Here is a 17,486-nt window from a genome sequence, read left to right as displayed (position 1 = left end):
CTCCAACTACAACCACTGCTTGGGGTTACGTAACAAGCTCTTCTTGAATTTTGTCTTATCCCGGAGACAGCTGAAATCTCTCTTGCACAGCCGGTTGTCCCTGAAAATGCTCCTCCTTCAAACCCAGGAGAAGTTTGGTATTTTTCCCGACTTGCATTCTGTCTTTAATTTTGGCGGAGAGAAAAAAAACCCGATCTGGTGTTTTTATGTCTTTGTCTTGCTCGCTCGGTCGTGTTAGAGCGCGTTTCCACTGTTGTTTTGGGGTGTGTCCGTGTGAGGGCGCAGTGAGCCCTACTTTGTCTTTCATCCTGAGATGCTGGTGGTCCACAGACAAAAGAGAAGATGGCATTTAGAGCTCTACAGGACAGCTACACGGCCAGGAGGGTTTGCTGTGCAGGAAAACATCTCTTAACATAATTTTGAATTACTGACTCGTGTTCGTAACAACTTAAACAAATACATAAACACATGGATTGCATTTATAAAGCTGAGTCTTACCCTGTTCTAAAATGAGTTTTATAAAAGATTAATGTATTATGTTGGTTTTTGTTACTTCCATCCCAGAATGTTTCTTCTTTTGTTTTATTTTGTTTTCTCAACTCAAAAGCTCAATTAATAATCAATTAATTAATTTTAAACAGAGATAAAACACTTGGGGTAAAGCTCACTAACACCAGCTTGCACTTTGTTTTGCTTCTGCTTCAGTTTCCTGTGACACCCCATTGAACAGATAAGACAGTTTGTCTGAGTGTATCAATAATGCATGATGAGAATACTCTCTCATTTACACTTTTCTTTTGCATCCTTTAACCTTTTTCATCCCCCCCGGCTTTCGTTCCTGCTCACGATGTTTAGGCTGTTTTCTCCATTCACCTTGAAAGAAAGCTCCTGTCTCCCGCGTCCATCAAAACGAAAGCCCGACCCCCGCTTTGAGAGGGAGGAGCTTCCTAGAGCTTTACTGAGTGTATAACACTCTGTGGCCATCCAGAAAGTGTGTCAGAGGACTGTGTTTGCTCCCAAAGTAGATGACTGCTCACATTCTGGTCTCTGTATTACTGACTGCGAGATACGAGAAATTTTTATTTCGTACATCATCCCAAGCCAGGACAAGGTGAGTGTCTTAACACTTCAGCAGCTTAACGTACGAGTGTTATTATTCTCTCCCATTTTAGGCAAAACATAGTGTCTGCTCGATTTCATTGTTGTCATTTGATTGATTGATTTTTTTGGTAAGCATGCTTTTTGTTTCTTAATCTTTTTTCTTGGGGGGTCTTTAGCGAATCGTACGTCAAAAGTCATTTTGCACCGCCTGTGCGTCATGGTCACATTTACGCACATTCTCCTCTGAGATTTTTGTGGTTTTTAAACCCCACAAAAGAGTTAGTGCGGAATTCAGTCAAGCAGACTGGGTCTGTGTGTGGGCTTTGGCTCATGCTCTTTCTACAGTGCCGTTTTCAGGTGTGATAGAGGAGAGAAGGAATGTGACGAGACGCTCTTTCACTGAGGACTAAATCATCTTTTGTCTCTTCACAGGTTTTTCGATTGTGGGATAGAATGCCGGCGATCATAAGTAAAAACTCCGATTTGGAGTTTGACTCCTTACAACCGTGTTTCTATCCGGATGAGGACTTCTACTTCTGCGGTCCCGACTCTGCGCCACCGGGGGAGGACATCTGGAAGAAATTCGAGTTGCTGCCCACTCCGCCCCTCTCTCCAAGCCGCGCCGCGCTACCGGGAGAGCCGGCAACTGCCTCGCTGGAAGCAGACCCCCTTGGCTTCGGGTTAGGGGACCCACTGGACTGGGCATCCGAGCTGCTGCTCCTGCCTGGGGACGATATATGGGGAGCATCCGACGATCTGTTCGGCTCCGCTTTGGATTCTAATCCCAACAGCATCATCATCCAGGACTGTATGTGGAGTGGCTTTTCTGCCAGGGAAAAGCTGGAACGGGTGGTTACGGAGAAACTCGGCAAAGCTATTTCCACGGCGACAGCAGGCAGCAGGAGTGTGTGCGTCAAGGCGCAGGAGGTGGTGAGCCGCAACTCGATGTCAGAGTGTGTGGACCCCACAGTAGTGTTCCCTTTCCCGATCAACAAGAAAAACAGCACCAGGGACTCATCTGGGACCATTAAAACATCCACGGTGCACGGGAGCGCGCCTAGTGACTCTGGTAAGGATTTGAAGACGTTGTTATTATTATTATTATTATTATTATTATTATTATTATTATTATTATTATTATTATCAGTAGTAGTATTGTGTTGGTTGTTGTCGTTGCTGTTGTTTTTGTTGTAAGCCCCTACCCTAACAAATCGGAGTGAGTGCAGATTGTTCATATGACTGGTCTAGAATCGGATTACCTCGTTAGACATAACACACACACACACACACACACACACACACACACACACACGCACACACACACACACACACACACACACACACACACACACACACACACACGATCGCGCAGTGGAGTAGTGACACAGTGAACGAGGTTTATGTAATCAACAAGGTCTCCATCCGGCAGATGGCGGTAAAATGGGGAATTCTGTGACTTACTGAACTCAGCTGGCATCTGAGCAAAACAAAAAGACATCACACACACACACACACACACACACACACACAGTCAGACCAGGTTGTGGGAGGAGATGAAAAGGTGTTTAATAATGCGATGAGCTGATAAAGTGTCAGGTTCACGGTACCGTGAACGCTTTCATTACGCATGAATTGAGGGACAATTTGCGCACAGTGGGTGACAAACTGACACTTACTCCACAGTCTGAGACAGACAGTCTGAGCCAACTGCCGCCCGACATGAGGGGATATCTAAAATTAATACTCAGAAAGAGAAAACAAGAAATAATGTCTAAAACGGAAATACGGGATTTGTGTCAGGATCATAATGTTAGATGTGTTTAGATTGGGTAATGAATGTTATGTGTACTTAAAAACTAAGACTTCCATCACCGGTCTTTTATAAGTTCCCTAAACAAACACCAGCCCTTATCAGCGTGTTTTCGTTGTGGAACTGTAGTACAAAGCCCCCCAGCTTGGCACAGAGGATAGACTCAGCCAACCTTGCCAAACACCTCCTCTACAGCGAATAAAAGAGGACGGAGGAGAGCTTCTTTTAGGCGTGTGTGTGCGTGTGTGTGTGGGAGGGGGGTGACAGCTTTGAACAAGCGCTCCATCTCGACAGCTGTCTCCCTGGCGCCCCTCCAGGTCTGGAGCTTAAAGGCTGGTGATCCGATCGCCTGCCGCCCCACCGTCCAGCGCACACTGCCGCCCCGATGCGCTTCTGGCGTTTGAAGCGACCCATTCTTCGTTGTGCAGCACGCCTTCTGCACTTTTACATTAAGGGGAAACTGACCCTAAAAGATAAACTGTGAGGACCCCCATTTAAAAAAACAAACAAACAAAAAACAGAAGCAGTTCGCAGGAAAAGCAGGGTCAGGCACTGCTCCTCTTCATTTTCCTGTTTACAAACTGAAACTAATATCTGCTCAGAGATGAATTGACTTTCTTCTCTTTATATTCCATTCCACCTCAATTAAAGAGTTGTTCCATTCTGAATTTCAAACAACAAGAGCTAAATCTCAGCCACACATGTGGCAAAATCAGGGACACCCCCTCATCCAGCCAGCTGTGGCCAGCTTTGTTGTGATGACAGGAATAACATCTGTGTGTGTGTGTGTGTGTGTGTGTGTGTGTGTGTGTGTGTGTGTGTGTGTGTGTGCAGCATGTGTTCAGACATTCTGGTGCAGTAGTGTCTGAAGTGGGTTACCATAAGCTGTAAAATGCCACACTCCTCAGATGCTCCTGAGCTGATAATGGGAGCCATTATAACAAAGGCATTTTAATGGGGTCTCACGCTCTGCTTCTGGTTGGTCACTTCTTGTCACCTCCAAAAGCACCCGTGGATGATAAGGGTCACCTGCTCATCTCAACATTAGCACATGTATTAAGATCAAGAGCTCAGGTGGAAATGAGGCTTTTAACTTTAGAGGTCAGAGTTAAACCTAAGTTCTTAATGCATCTGATTCTACTGGCACACTTTCAGTGTGAGTGGAGGTGTGCCGATAGACTGAAAGCACCAGACTAAAGCTGTCTTATCTCCAGAGAAGATTAAGAAAGTTTTGAATAAGGGAGGGAGAATGAAATGCAGAAATCCAGCCTGTCTGCTCAGCGCTGACACTGAACGTGTCAATTCCTGCAGAATAGATTAGTTACCAAATGACTGACACTAAGCATTAAGAGGTTTCTGCTTGTGCAAACAGTATTGAGCAACATTCTTTCTCCTACACCTTGATCTCGCTCACATGTATACCTGCCACTTGCTGGCACACACAGATGGAATAGTGCTGTGTCAGAGCAATTAATCACTCACGTTGTTTTCTTTTCTCAGAAGAGGAAGACGAAGATGAAGAAGAGGAAGACGAAGAAGAGGAAGACGAAGAAGAGGAAGACGAAGAAGAAGAAGAGGAGGAGGAGGAAGAAGAAGAAGAAGATGAGGAGGAGATTGATGTAGTCACAGTAGAGAAGAGGCGCTCTACAATCACCAAGGCATCACCCATGGCGTCAGGCACTGTCACCATCTCTGTACACCCCAAAAGTCAAGATGCAAAAGGAATTGTCTCAGGGTCCGGTTCCGGTGTGGTGAGTCGATTCGTCAGCCGGGCTCCTCAGGAGCTCATCTTGAAGAGAAGTTCAGTCCACCAGCAGCAACATAACTACGCAGCCCCCTCACCCTATGCTTCAGACGATGACCCAACCCCGCCTCCAAAGAAGCAAAAGATGTCTGATGCCCCGCGCCTTCCTTCCAGAACCATCTCTTCATCCTCCTCATCTTCCTCCTCATCCTGCAGTTCAGTCACCAGCACATCAGGGGTGCGCAGCAAGCGCAGCTCCAGCGGGGACAGCAGCCCGAGAGGCAGCTCCGACTCAGAGGACAGCGAGCGCCGACGCAACCACAACATCCTGGAGCGCCAGCGCCGCAACGACCTGCGATCCAGCTTCCTGACGCTGCGCGACCACGTGCCGGAGCTGGCGCACAATGAGAAGGCGGCGAAGGTGCTCATCCTTAAGAAGGCCACTGAATATGTGAACTCGCTAGAGACGGAAGAGATGAGGCTCCAGCAAGAGAAAGAAAGGCTCCAGGTCCGGAGGCAACAGCTGATGCGCAGGCTGGAGCACGCAAGGACTCGCTAACAGACAAGTGCTACAACACAAACACTCACAATATACCCTGGACGACCCCCCCCACCCCCACCCCTCTGCATCAACTCAAGTCTGATACACAAGAAGATGCACACAGAGGCCTTCATATTTGTTGCACACGTGCACACACCAACACAACATCTCAGAGGATGTTTATGTTCAGATGTCAACACACACCTTGGAGGGGCGGGGTGCCGGGGGCGGGGGGATGCTCGGACTTTCACTGCCGCCACTTTTTTTGCACATTTGTTGACGTTAAGAATGTTTAGGGTTTACTTTTTTTCAATCCAGTCACATTAAAGAAAGATTAAAAACGCACACACACACACACACACACACACACACACACACACACACACACACACACACACACACACACACACACACACACACAAAAAAAACAAAAAAGCATGAGGAAGGAGAGAGGACACTTTTTTTGGTCTTCCCTTCTTCTGTTTTTGAAAAAATATAATTTCTATTTGTACTTTTTTTGTACTCACTGTGACACCAGCCTGGAATCTAGTTATTCCCACAGGGACGGGTGTTGGAGGGCACTTTGCTTGGAGAGTTCATGTACAAGAAGAAGTGCACACTTACTTTGCCTTCACCACTGCAAAACTGAAAAGACTGATGACTGAGGTGTCACATAAACAATGCCACTACAGGTCCTCTTTCCCTCACTCTTCTCACACTGGTGCTCAAACCAAGTCAGTGGATGTATAACTGCGCACCTTGCTAGCCGACACTTTTGTATATAACAATAGTGTACAGACAAAATACACTCAGATCTGCCTTGTTTTGTAATACAGTTTGTCCTTGTTCTTTTTTTATATATATATACACATGTCAGAAAGCTGCCAACATTTAGACTGGAAGTTTATATACCTTTAAAAGTACTGTAAGGCCTCAATTTTGAGAGTCATGAAACTTTGTAATATAACAATATATTGTTTTCTTTCTCTTCCCTTTCTTTGTATTGTATTATATTACTAATTCAACACACCTTTTATGCTTTTAGTGTGAACCTGATACATACTAAATTTGATACTTATATTTTCGTATGAAAATGAGTTCCTGGTAGATATCACTTTATCTCGTCATTTTTTCTTCTATCTCAAATAATTCTTTTGTACAGAAAATGTGTTCTATCCTCATGTACCTGGCCTTTTTTTTTCTTTCTTCCTTTTTTTTTTGTTTATATTTGCTATCGGGTGCATAGAACTGGGTAAACAGATATAAGATGTTTGTTTTTTTGTGTTTGTTTTTTTTTTTTTTTTTCAATTTAAAATGTACATTTAGTGCTGCAACTCATAGCACTTTGAAATACCTCATTTTGAAAAATAAATAGATATCATAAAATCTTCATCTTTGCCTTTGTGGATTTTTTTTTTTTTTTAACCTCGTCACCCTTTCATATCTGCCTCAATCTGTTTACTTCCCTGTTTGCCTCCACATTTCTGTATTTGTTGTGCTGCTCTCAAAGACTCATCCTGACAAAGAAAGCGAGTGTCTTCTGAATGCTCTCTGTCTCCGCACCCTGCAGCTACCTCCCCCTGCATAGCCTCTCACACCCACCCACACACACACCTACACACTCACTCACTTCAGTTCACACACACACACACACACACACACACAGACACACACACCTCTCTATTTTCCTCTCTCACCAGCGCAGCTCTTCCTACTACATTGTTCAGGCTGTTGCTATGGAAACTGGAGCAGCTGCTGAGTGGCAGACACGAGAGTGAGGCTTTTATTTGTCTGTTAGTAGTCTGTGTATTTCTGCCCGAGTGTGTGTGTGTATGAATGCAAATGTGTGTCTACCTTTTGTTGTGGTCTGTGTGTGGCCCCGGCGCCTGATATCTCCGGTGTTGTGCGCTGCCTGCCACGATGCCAGGACAAGGCTGGATACTGTTTACCAACATAGGCCACATGGCTTTGCCCCTCCCCACCTGCTCTTCCCCTTTTTCTCTCTCCTCCTTCCCTCTGTGCATCCTGTGTTGGGCCTTAGCCCAAATATGTGCCTTTCACGAGCCTGTTCAGGCGCTCTCTGGAGATGGCTGAAAGAGAAATCTGTTGCCACGGTCTGTATAGCCATTTAGCACAGCAGTGTGCTCACAGAGGGTATAAGAAAGAGAGAAGTGCACTAATACAACATAAAATACACACTGCTGATGAATTGCAGTAATCCCTTTAAAAAAATAGATAGGACAACATGATCAATGATTGTTTCTCTTTCACCAAAAGTGATATATTACTTCCTTTCTAGAACGAACACTCCGGCGTTTAATTTTTCAGAAGCACAATTGTCATTTAGCTACTTGCAGAACCAAGATGGTCCTAAGGTATGAGGCCTATGTGAGAGACAGGGGTATATGAAGACAGATGACTTTGTTTGGGAGTTGAGACAGTACAACACTGAGCTTCTCAGTGGGGGAGTGGCACTGGTGGATTACATAACAGGGGTCTGGTGTCTTTGTGCATACTAACTGTACATGTGTGCGTACAGGATAGGAGACCCTGTGTGTGCGTGCATGTGTGTGTCCTCTCATGGGACTTCCCCTTACCATCTGCCTAATGACTTATCCTGTCTGGTTATAGGATAAAAACAAGCTCATAGACAATAACGCAGAAAAATAAATGGGGGTAAAAAGAAAAACAACATATCACAGCAGAGAGAAGTTGTTTGGTTCAGATGGTAAGATTAACTTTAATTTCACCTCATAGTGTTCAGCACCAAACCCCCTGCCAATACAGATAAACCTGACTGGCTCAGATATGCTCATGCATTGTTTTACATGCTTCTTCTTGAATCTCACATGTTCCAGTTGCAATTTAACAACCTTTTCCCTTAACAACTTAGCCAACCTGACATTAGTGGGGTGGATATTACAGCTGACTTTGGGCGAGACTAAGGGTACACCCTTGACATGTCACCAGTCCATGACAGGGCTAACACAGAGCAACAGACAGCCATTCACGCTCCCTGCTAAGCTATCTGCTCTCTAAAATGAGGCTAATTGTTTTAGAAGGGAGTAGCCATCTTCTGCGTTAAACAGACATATGGCCATGGCTTTTGCCTGATTAATATCCATTATCTCTCTGCCTGCTGACTGCCTGGCCTGAACTGCTCAGACACACACAGGCACACACACACACACACACGATGCAACTCTAATGGGCTTAGACCCCACTGATGGATGTGCATTAAAGCTACACAGGAGATGGTGTGGCATTTTGCGGGTTTGTGTCATCTACTTTGAGATCTTCATTACCCCCGCCATTAAGACTAGCCACAACGTTTCCATTGTGCTGTTGGACACCAGATCTGTATTCAACATATTAACCTTCCTAAATGTAGGAATACAATAGCGTATGTATCCATGCACAAGTGTGTGTGTGTGCATGAAATGTGGCCAAGCTCTGCGCAATGGCATGCCCATCACACATGTGCCACAATAAGCTCCGTATGGCGAGAGCCCCTTTATCTGTGTGTGTCGTGCATGCGTGTAAGGGGCAGGGGATGGGGGTGAAGGGGTGTCACCATCTGTTATGGAGTCCAGCACGGTCGCAGGTGCTCAGAAATGGTGTGTGTTGGGCTTATTGTAGGTACAGCCTGAAACAAGGAGGGTATCGGGGGGTATTGGGGCAGAAAACATGGAGGTGTGCGCGTGGTGGAGGCAGTTCCTCCAGGGAACTCATTGCCCTAGCTGAGTAATATGCAGCCGTGACAAAGAGCTGTGGAGCTACAGTAATTGCAGAACACATAGTGGACAGCTAAGCAAGAGAGGGAGGGAGGAAAAGAGGGAGGGAGTACAGCAAGAGAAAAGAAGGCCTGAGTGTTTGATCAAAGTTTACCAAAGTCTGAGGAGATTTGCATACAGATGGCACTGTAGCATGGCCCCCCTGGAATACCTTTCTCTCTCTTTATTTTTCTTTCTGCATCTCCCTCTCTCCCTCTCTCTCTCTCTCTCACTCACACACACGCACACACACACACACACACACACACACAGCCTCTCACACAAATGTAATAGGGTGTCATTGAAGAATACATGAATAGCCTTTCAAGAGTGCGTTCTGAGGAAGAAACGGCTTTGGCTGCACAACACAGCACCTACAACAAGAAAGCAAAAGTGAAGGAGGGCAGTTAAGAAAGACTGAAAAAGAAAGAGCGATAAAAAGTAAGAAAAGGTAATGATTAAGACAAGATGGGAAGAGAGAGAGTGGCAACAATAGAAAGAAAACAAAGAGGAAAAGCCTTACCACATCAGTACTTACGCAAACAGCTCTGGGCCAGTAAATTTTGTTTCAACACTCATCCAATGCACATATATTCAGGGATGTGTCTACGCTGACATTTATACACTTCCTCCATTAATCCATTCCCCTGGCAAATCCTTACACTATATTGATCTTGAATGTAGCTGTTTAGGGGGTATTGATCATTTAAGTGCCTTCCTCTTACATAAGTTACATATTTCTTTCAAGTCATTGTTATGAGCCACAGACAATTAGCCAGCTGTGCCAACTGCCTCAGCTTCTATGACATCTAACAGTTAAAGCCACAAGAATGCCACAAACCAGCCTGAACTTGCTGTCAGCTGCTGAACTTCTAAAAGTTTAAAAGAATATTAAGCTACTAGTGTCAAGAGGGCTCGGAGGCCATTATGTGGGAGTGGACCCAAGTGCAGACACAAATGGAACAGTGTTAAGGTTTTCACAAGCTTTATTATTAACACAGAGAAGCAAATACAAGACAAGAGTATGTGGCGGGGGCAGGGGACTAGAGTCCACGGGATTGACTTGGGAAACATGGAACGTGGGATGTATGCACATAGATGCAGGGAGTTTAAGTTAAACTGCCGTAGGACTGGTGACAGTCTCAGCTTCATAGGGTCCAGTGTAGCTTGGGGTGAGCTTGTGGGTGAATGGCCTGAGGGGAACGTCCCTAGCAGCGAGTCATTTTTTGGCCTGGAGTGTACTTTGAAGTGGGTGCTCTTAGTTCTCATCTGTGTAGCGACAGCCTTTAGTACCATTTCCTAAGTCGGAGTGCAAATGTAAGATCAACATCATTCTCATGAAACAGGGATGACTGATAACCCAGAGAGGCTTCAAAAGGCTCTAGATGAGTTAAGTCAATTTGTGCATACTCTAACCAAGGAAGATTCAGAGACCAAATTACCGGGTTTTGTGTGGTGACATAGTGGAGGGCTGATTCCAACACCTGGCTGAGCCTCTTGGTCTGTCCATTAGATTGTGGGTGATATCCAAAGCTGAGGCTGACTTTGGCTCAAAGAGCAGTACAGAAGGTCTTCCAGACCTGTGAAGTGGATTGAGGACAATTGCCGTAGGGATGCCGTGGTGCCTGAATACATGATCAATTAGGAGTTTGTCTAGGGCAATAAAATGGGCTGACTTGGAAAACCTATCAATAAAAGAAAGAATTACGGACTTTGCGGAGGAAACAGGCAGCCTGGTAACAAAATCTAAAGCTATGGGGTTGTTACTTGTTGTAGCAAACCTGATGGTCATTGAGTGCACAGATGGTGCAGCAGCTACATAGCCTTTGACACTTCTTTCCACACTTTCCCACCAAAAGTGACTTTTGATTAATGAAATTGTCCTACCTACTCCAGGGTGGCGAATTTAGAGGTGTGAGCCCAATGGATGACTGCTGAACGTGCTGTAGTCGGGACGTAGCAGCGATCAGGTGGACTGGTACATAGGTCAGGCTCATCCTAAAGGGCCTCGCGGTTGGCATCTTCGACGTCCTAGGAGTCGAAAGGCACCTTGCAGGTGGCAGGAAGGAATGCGGCAGTCTCAGGTGGGTCAGTGTTGGTGACGAACTGGCGGGACAAGGCATTGGGCTTGACATCCTGGAGCCTGGATTCCAACAGTTCTTCGTCACCCACATCATAATTTCTCTTGGCTGGAGGGAGGCAAGAAGAAGGCACAAGCCAAGCGTCTACTTCCACTATGAATGGTTTTGTGGTATGGGGTGAATCAAAAGGAGTGTGGAACTGAACAAGTTAAATTTAATGAAGCCTGCTTCAGTATCAAGAGACCAGATAAATGGCATCTGGGTGGAAGTGAAATGAGTGATTGATGTGGCTATCTGGCTGTAATTCTGAATGAAGAGACGGCAGAAGTTAGTGAAACTGAGGGAACCACCGAAGGTGTTTTTGGAATGTGGGAGTGGGCCTTTCACTTCAGGCTTAAATTCTTGCAGGGACAGTTTTTCTGCAGAGGGTATTTGGTTTTAATTGTGATCCTATTCAAACCTTTATTGTCAATACACGGACGGAGTGTCTTATCTTTCTTAGCATTCATCCATCCATTCTCTGCTGCTTATTCTTTTTCAGGGTCGCCAGTCTGTCGCAGGGCTAACACATAGACACAGACAACCATTCGCACTCACATTCACACCTATGGGAGGTTTAGAGTTTCCAGTTAACCTATCCCCACTAACTGCATGTCTTTGGACTGTGGGAGGAAGCTGTAGTACCTGGACCTACACAAACATGGGGAGAACATGCAAACTGCATCTTTCCTCCGCTCTGTAGGGAGGAAGGGACAACCCCTTATCCTTACTGAAGACCTCCTGGAGGTCATGATATTCCTTGGGGACTGAGGTGAGATCTGGTGGTGAAGGTACAGCAGGAGATGCTTCTGATGTTCCTGAGAACAGAGCTGAAGAAAAGTGAGGCAGAATAGACTCCAGCTTGTAACCTTGTGTCCTGACCAGTCGATGTGGAGATTGTGTTTTCTTATCCAGGGGTAGCCGAGAATTAAAAACCTGTCTTTTGACCCGGTGGCGTGAGGAGAATGAGTGGTCTGATTTATACTGAGTGACACTGGCAATAGTAAACGGGGTTTAAAAACTAATCAGAGATCCACCCACTCGTATTCCTGTAATTTCTGGTCGGCAGAACATATTGGGAAAACCAACAACCAGGTTATCCCGAAGAGTATCTCTGACTATGGACAATGACGAATTTTGAGTCTCATGGGCTGGAGCAGCAGAAGACCAAGCTGGGTGCTACTCCTGTCAGCTTAGGAAAGGAAACTGAGGCTACAGTCCACATAGGTTCACCAAAGTTTGACAACAGAAAATTGGAAAAATGGTCTGATGATTCTTAGTTTTTGCAGTGACATTCAAATGGTCTTAAACATGTCAATTTCAACAAGTTCTTTGTATTCAAATTACCTTCACAGTTGTGAGACTTCAACCCAGTAGAGTACTTTTGGGATGTGGTGGGAGATTTGCATCATGGATGGACCAAAATCTCTGAGGAATGTTTCTTGAATCTATACCACAATCTATACACACAATCTCTGGACAAGTAAAGACCTTCTTTAATTTGTCACAGACACTTGTTTGCAGAACACTTAAACACAAGTTGTTTTTGTTGTTTTGTCTTCAGTATAACTGTGTTGCAACGAGTAATTGTAAAGGAATTAACTACTGACCTTTGAGCTCCATGTTACTACTAGCCTGCTGTGTGTAACCGTTGTTTTACTGCTTGATTTATAAGAGTCACCAGCACCGGCATTTCATCATTGTTATACAAATCCTTTTACATATGGGTGGGGCACAAGATGAAACATAAAGTGTGCTGTGTTTAGTATAAATAAGCCACCTAATACAACTACTGTGAATATATACAGCGGAAACAAAAACACATGATGTCCTATGTGTTAAACTAATTACGAGGCTTTCAAAGAATGTTTTTCTCCATGTATATCTTTCCAAAGGAATGCTGTGTGCATTTGCGCAATCCCCATGTTGTTCTGTGCATACGTGTGTGTACACTTATCCCATTGTACGTGTGTTTATTTGGGGTAATCACCGGGGCGCTTCTGTGTTTGTACATTTGAAGTGAGATTGATTCATGACTGTTCCTCCAGAGGAAAAAGATAACAAATGTTTTTCTGGTCCAATAAACACCCTCTGCCTGTAAAACAAATTAGAGTAAACTAAACCATCCTCTGCATGCACCAACACATGCTTAATAGATGGCTGGCTGGGAAACTCTCTGGTACTAAGGTAGAACTCAGTGAGAGACGTATTGATCAAGCCTCCCAGACTCCCTTGCGGGCTTTGCTGCCAATCAATGAGTATGTGTTTGACTGGGGCAAGGTTTGCCAGCTACTTCAAAGCTGTGTCAAAAGCGCACGATCAGTACAGCAAAAATGGGTGCTAAACGTGAAGTGCTTTATCAGAAACTCCAATTAGTGGACAAACCAACAGAGACTAATATAGTCCATATTTAGACTCTATGTGAACATATTAGACAAATATTTTTAAATCTTTAAGATTCATGTTGAATAACATTGCCAAACTGAACTGCTTGCACTGAAGAGTTGATAAGTGATGCTACTAGCCAATCAAATCAACGTTTGAAATCAAGACATTGTGAATAACATACATGTACTTGTCATAAAAATGAGAAGTACATTGGGTAAAAAAAGAAAGATCAAACCTCTGTATGGTTGTAGTGTGCTGATGCCCTGTGGACACACTTAATATATAAAAGAGTCAGGGGAAGACACCTTACCTAATTAAAAAGTCACTGAAGACTGCAAAGGGAACATCTGGATAAACCAGAATTGTTTTGGAAACAAGTGCTGTTGACTGATTGTGCACAAGGTCTGGACTGGGGGTGAGAACAGGATGTACGGGGATGTAGTGCGAGTGGTTTAGGAGTGTTTTGCCTTTTCAGCAAGAGCCTGCCCCCACACCGCCAACAAGGAAACAATACAGACATTAAACTTGGATTTGTTGTTGCTCTAAAAAGAAAACTAAGTTCAAACAAGGGTAGTTGGATTAAAGCTTGTGTAAAACAGCACGAGAGTGTAGCAGTTGCTTTTGATACTACTGAATCTAAAAGAGTGCAGTCTACCACTTTGAACTTCATTTATTCTTTCTTTTCCCTCTGTTTCACACATGTAAGGCATGAAGAGTTTGTGATTTATTTTCTCTACTTTAGCAAGCATGCGAGTACTTTTGCAAAGTCTAATTAATCATCTCTGCAGCATGAAATGGAATACATAAGAGAAACTATAGTGCTACTACTACTATGAAAACAACTCAAGTCCAAAATGCCTATTTTAGATATTAATAGTGAATTGCAATGACATGTGATTGCTGCAATCTGTTCTTTGGGAGCCACACGTGACCTTTTGTATTGTGCTACAAGCTTAGATACCTGATGTTTTCATGTATTCTTCTTACAAACAGCATCGATGCCTTCTTTGCTCACTTTAAAATAATTGCCTGAATTAACATAAAGCAATATAGATTTGCTATCCTACATCTGGGACCTGAAAGTGGCTATAGGATATGCATGGAGGCTATCAACACTTCAGGGCCGACCTTGCTTGCTTCTCGACAGTTATCTGTCGGTTTGATGGCGAGCTGGTGTGCGACAGGGCAGAGGACAGGGGCCGCGCGGGTCAGCAGAATCCTCAGCAGGCGCTGACACATGTGGGACAGAGCTCAGTGGAAATCGGGTTAATGAATCGTAGAGAGAGGGAAACGGCAGGGTTACTCGTCTTTCAATATCCCCCATCATTATCAGTTGGACCAGTGTTCATCTGCACAACATGGGGAGAGAAAAAGATGAGGGGGTCAGTAGGTGGCAAATCTGGACCTGTGAAAAGGATTTCAGACAATAGATCATAGATGTGTGTAAAACAAAGCAACTGCTACTGAAGCGTCACGGTCAATTTTGAAGGAAATAAAAGATGGGTCTGTCTCTTTTTGTAAGACATCATGTTATGTGATTCACTCTGACCATTAAGAACCATGTGAAAATTTGATAGTTTAGCTATTTTTCCTTCTGTATGCATTCTCTACAAGCCCTTTTGTGTCTTTGTAAGAAGATATTCTCTGGTGGGCCTTTGGTCCATGACCAGTCCATTACAGGCTTGTCTGCCTTTGCTGTCACTTCTTTTCGATGGATCAGTGAGCTTCAGATAGAACCACCAGTCTCAATTTTAATAATACCAGCCTGCTTCTGCACGCAGACTCAACTCAGATGCAAATCACCGCGTCTTATTAAATTGGTTAAAACAAATTCACTCCACAGCTACACCCTTTCTTCCTGCAGTTGTTACCGTTCTTGAAAGGTATGCACTGACAACCTGACAGTGGTGAAATAAAGCTTTTAATTACTGAAGAAAATTAGGACAAATAGCCTGAATCCAGCCTATTCACACACATAATTCGCCTATCTAAGAGGATGAAATACATTAGCATATTTAATTGGCGGCTTATGCCCATCTCTTGTGTTTGACAGCTGTTGAGTCAGACGACAGCATTGTTCGAATATGAGTCAGCGCACGCTAATCTAATCAGGGAAACCTTGGTTGGGGATCGAGTTAGCATTTTGGATATCAGCAAGCTCTCAGGATTACACACAGGGGTTAATTACAGAAGAATCAGATTCAGAGAGAGCTTTAACGGTCGTAAGAGTAAGGCAGTAGTATTCACGAGCCGGGCTGATGGGAATGAAGGTCTACAGAACAGCCTGAGACTATGATGCTGTGGTAACTCAGGCATGGCATTGATTACTTTAATTGGTGGACCAGGAGCAGGGAACATTATTGGATTTGATTTAATGCCCCCTCCCTCAAAGAGACACTTCAGATACAATCCACCAGTGCACTGGTTATTGCTGGACGTTTGCACTATTGGTAACATTTAACATCCATCTGGGATTATACATCAAACAAATGTCTTATTTTACAACTCCTCCACACACATTTCAATGTCCAATGTCCTCCAATCTGTCCTTGTTTGATATTGATTTGAACTCAGAAAAATACTCAGGTCAGGGGTTTTTCTCAGGTTTTCTGGCAGGTAAACAGCTGTTCATTGATAAATACAAGCGCATATAAGGACAAAGCTACGGCCAAAAATGGCACTTTAAAGTGCTCCTTTATTAGTGTTATCAGATTGAGTGAGATGATTCTCAACTGGCCATGGATGCGCGGTAGAGCTCTTTCAGTCGTCAGCAAGACTAGAAAAGTGTTATATAAAACCATTTCCACTTGTCTTGCAAAGCTGGTTGGTCAATTGCACGCAAGCTAGATGAGACCTAATTCTAGTCTGTCCTTTTTATCTATGTTGGTGCATTTATTAATCCTTTTATTTTCAGATGTTTTGATTTGATTTCATCAATCCTGAATGGGCAAAACAGTTTTCAAGCTTGGTTGCTGAAAAGATCACATCGTTTAATAAGAATATGCATTTGTACAATTGACCTCTTCCTCCTAATTGTCTGCAACTATTTTAAATGTACAATAGTTTCCTCCTTTTTGGACACCACAGCTTTCCATTGTCTCAAATGTAATTGGTTAATATTGCAATTATGTGTCTGCCACTGTAAAACTCTGTGGGGAAAAACTGAATAAAAGCACTGGAAATTCCAGTTTTTGTGCTGGAACCATTGCTACAACCACCTGCTGCTGAAGAAAATGGGATATCATGGTCAGAGATAACACCTCAGCAACTCAAAATACACGATTTGCTGTAAAAGGTGTATCAGGCTTATATTTCCTCATTTGTTTCACTTATTCTGCCATCTACAACAAATGAGTGATTAATTACATCATCAAGATATTTCCAGTACGTTATCCAAATTCCTTTTTCTCTTTCCATTCTTCCTCTATCTCTCTTGTGCACACAAAGTTAAATAAGATACACAGCCCAATACACTGACACATTCGAGTGAGTGTGCAGCATGCCATTGATGCTCTGCTCTGGCTTCATCCATCACTGATAATGGCTGAGGACAGCTGTGTGTTCAGTCTCCCCCTCTCCATCATACCGCAAGCTTGAGGCGGAAGGATGGAATGGAGGAGGGGTATATTTATTCTACTCTACCTCCTAATCACACACTAACCATCCTGTAATACTATCGTGAAACCTCCACCCCCCACAACAGCTCAAACACCCCCCACTCCAGAGAATACCCGCCCGGGGCTGGGCCCAGATGGCCGTGCCCAGCAGCGGCCTGCGTTTTGCCTCTATCTGAATGTGCACTCGAGGCTGGATTTGGAATCATTGATGCAAAACTGTGTTACACAAACACGCACAGACACAGATATGAGTGCCTTCATGCACTACTGTGCACAAACCGCTATGCATACTCCAACTATTGCAGTGTCACCCACACATCAGTACACACACACACACACACACACACACACACACACACACACACACACACACACACACACACACACACACA

At 44.1% G+C, this 17,486-nt stretch overlaps 1 protein-coding gene and 1 long non-coding RNA gene across 2 annotated transcripts in view; one reads left to right on the top strand and one right to left on the bottom strand.

Annotated features, from left to right (window-relative positions):
• Nucleotides 1-957: 957 nt before the first annotated feature.
• mycn (MYCN proto-oncogene, bHLH transcription factor) lies at nt 958-5,595 on the top strand. Its single transcript, XM_086264340.1, has 3 exons — nt 958-1,111; nt 1,534-2,170; nt 4,412-5,595. The coding sequence occupies exons 2-3, from the start codon at nt 1,555-1,557 to the stop codon at nt 5,212-5,214; spliced, it is 1,419 nt and encodes a 472-aa protein (XP_086120466.1). The 5' UTR covers nt 958-1,111; nt 1,534-1,554; the 3' UTR covers nt 5,215-5,595.
• A 7,819-nt stretch (nt 5,596-13,414) lies between these two features.
• LOC147312743 (uncharacterized) overlaps nt 13,415-17,486 on the bottom strand; it is an 88,541-nt gene continuing 84,469 nt past the window's right edge. The window contains exon 3 of the long non-coding RNA XR_015125092.1: nt 13,415-14,826. This is a non-coding gene — a long non-coding RNA (uncharacterized LOC147312743). The remainder of the gene's footprint in view (nt 14,827-17,486) is intronic.

The sequence above is a fragment of the Aulonocara sp. 'chitande type north' Nkhata Bay genome, linkage group LG15 (assembly GCF_057382095.1).
Source record: "Aulonocara sp. 'chitande type north' Nkhata Bay isolate Kocher_YH1m ecotype deep benthic linkage group LG15, A_spYH_male_GT1.1, whole genome shotgun sequence".
Taxonomy (NCBI): Eukaryota; Metazoa; Chordata; class Actinopteri; order Cichliformes; family Cichlidae; genus Aulonocara; species Aulonocara sp. 'chitande type north' Nkhata Bay.
Note: the sequence above shows the minus strand (reverse complement) of the source record. Positions and strands in the feature narration are given on the sequence as shown.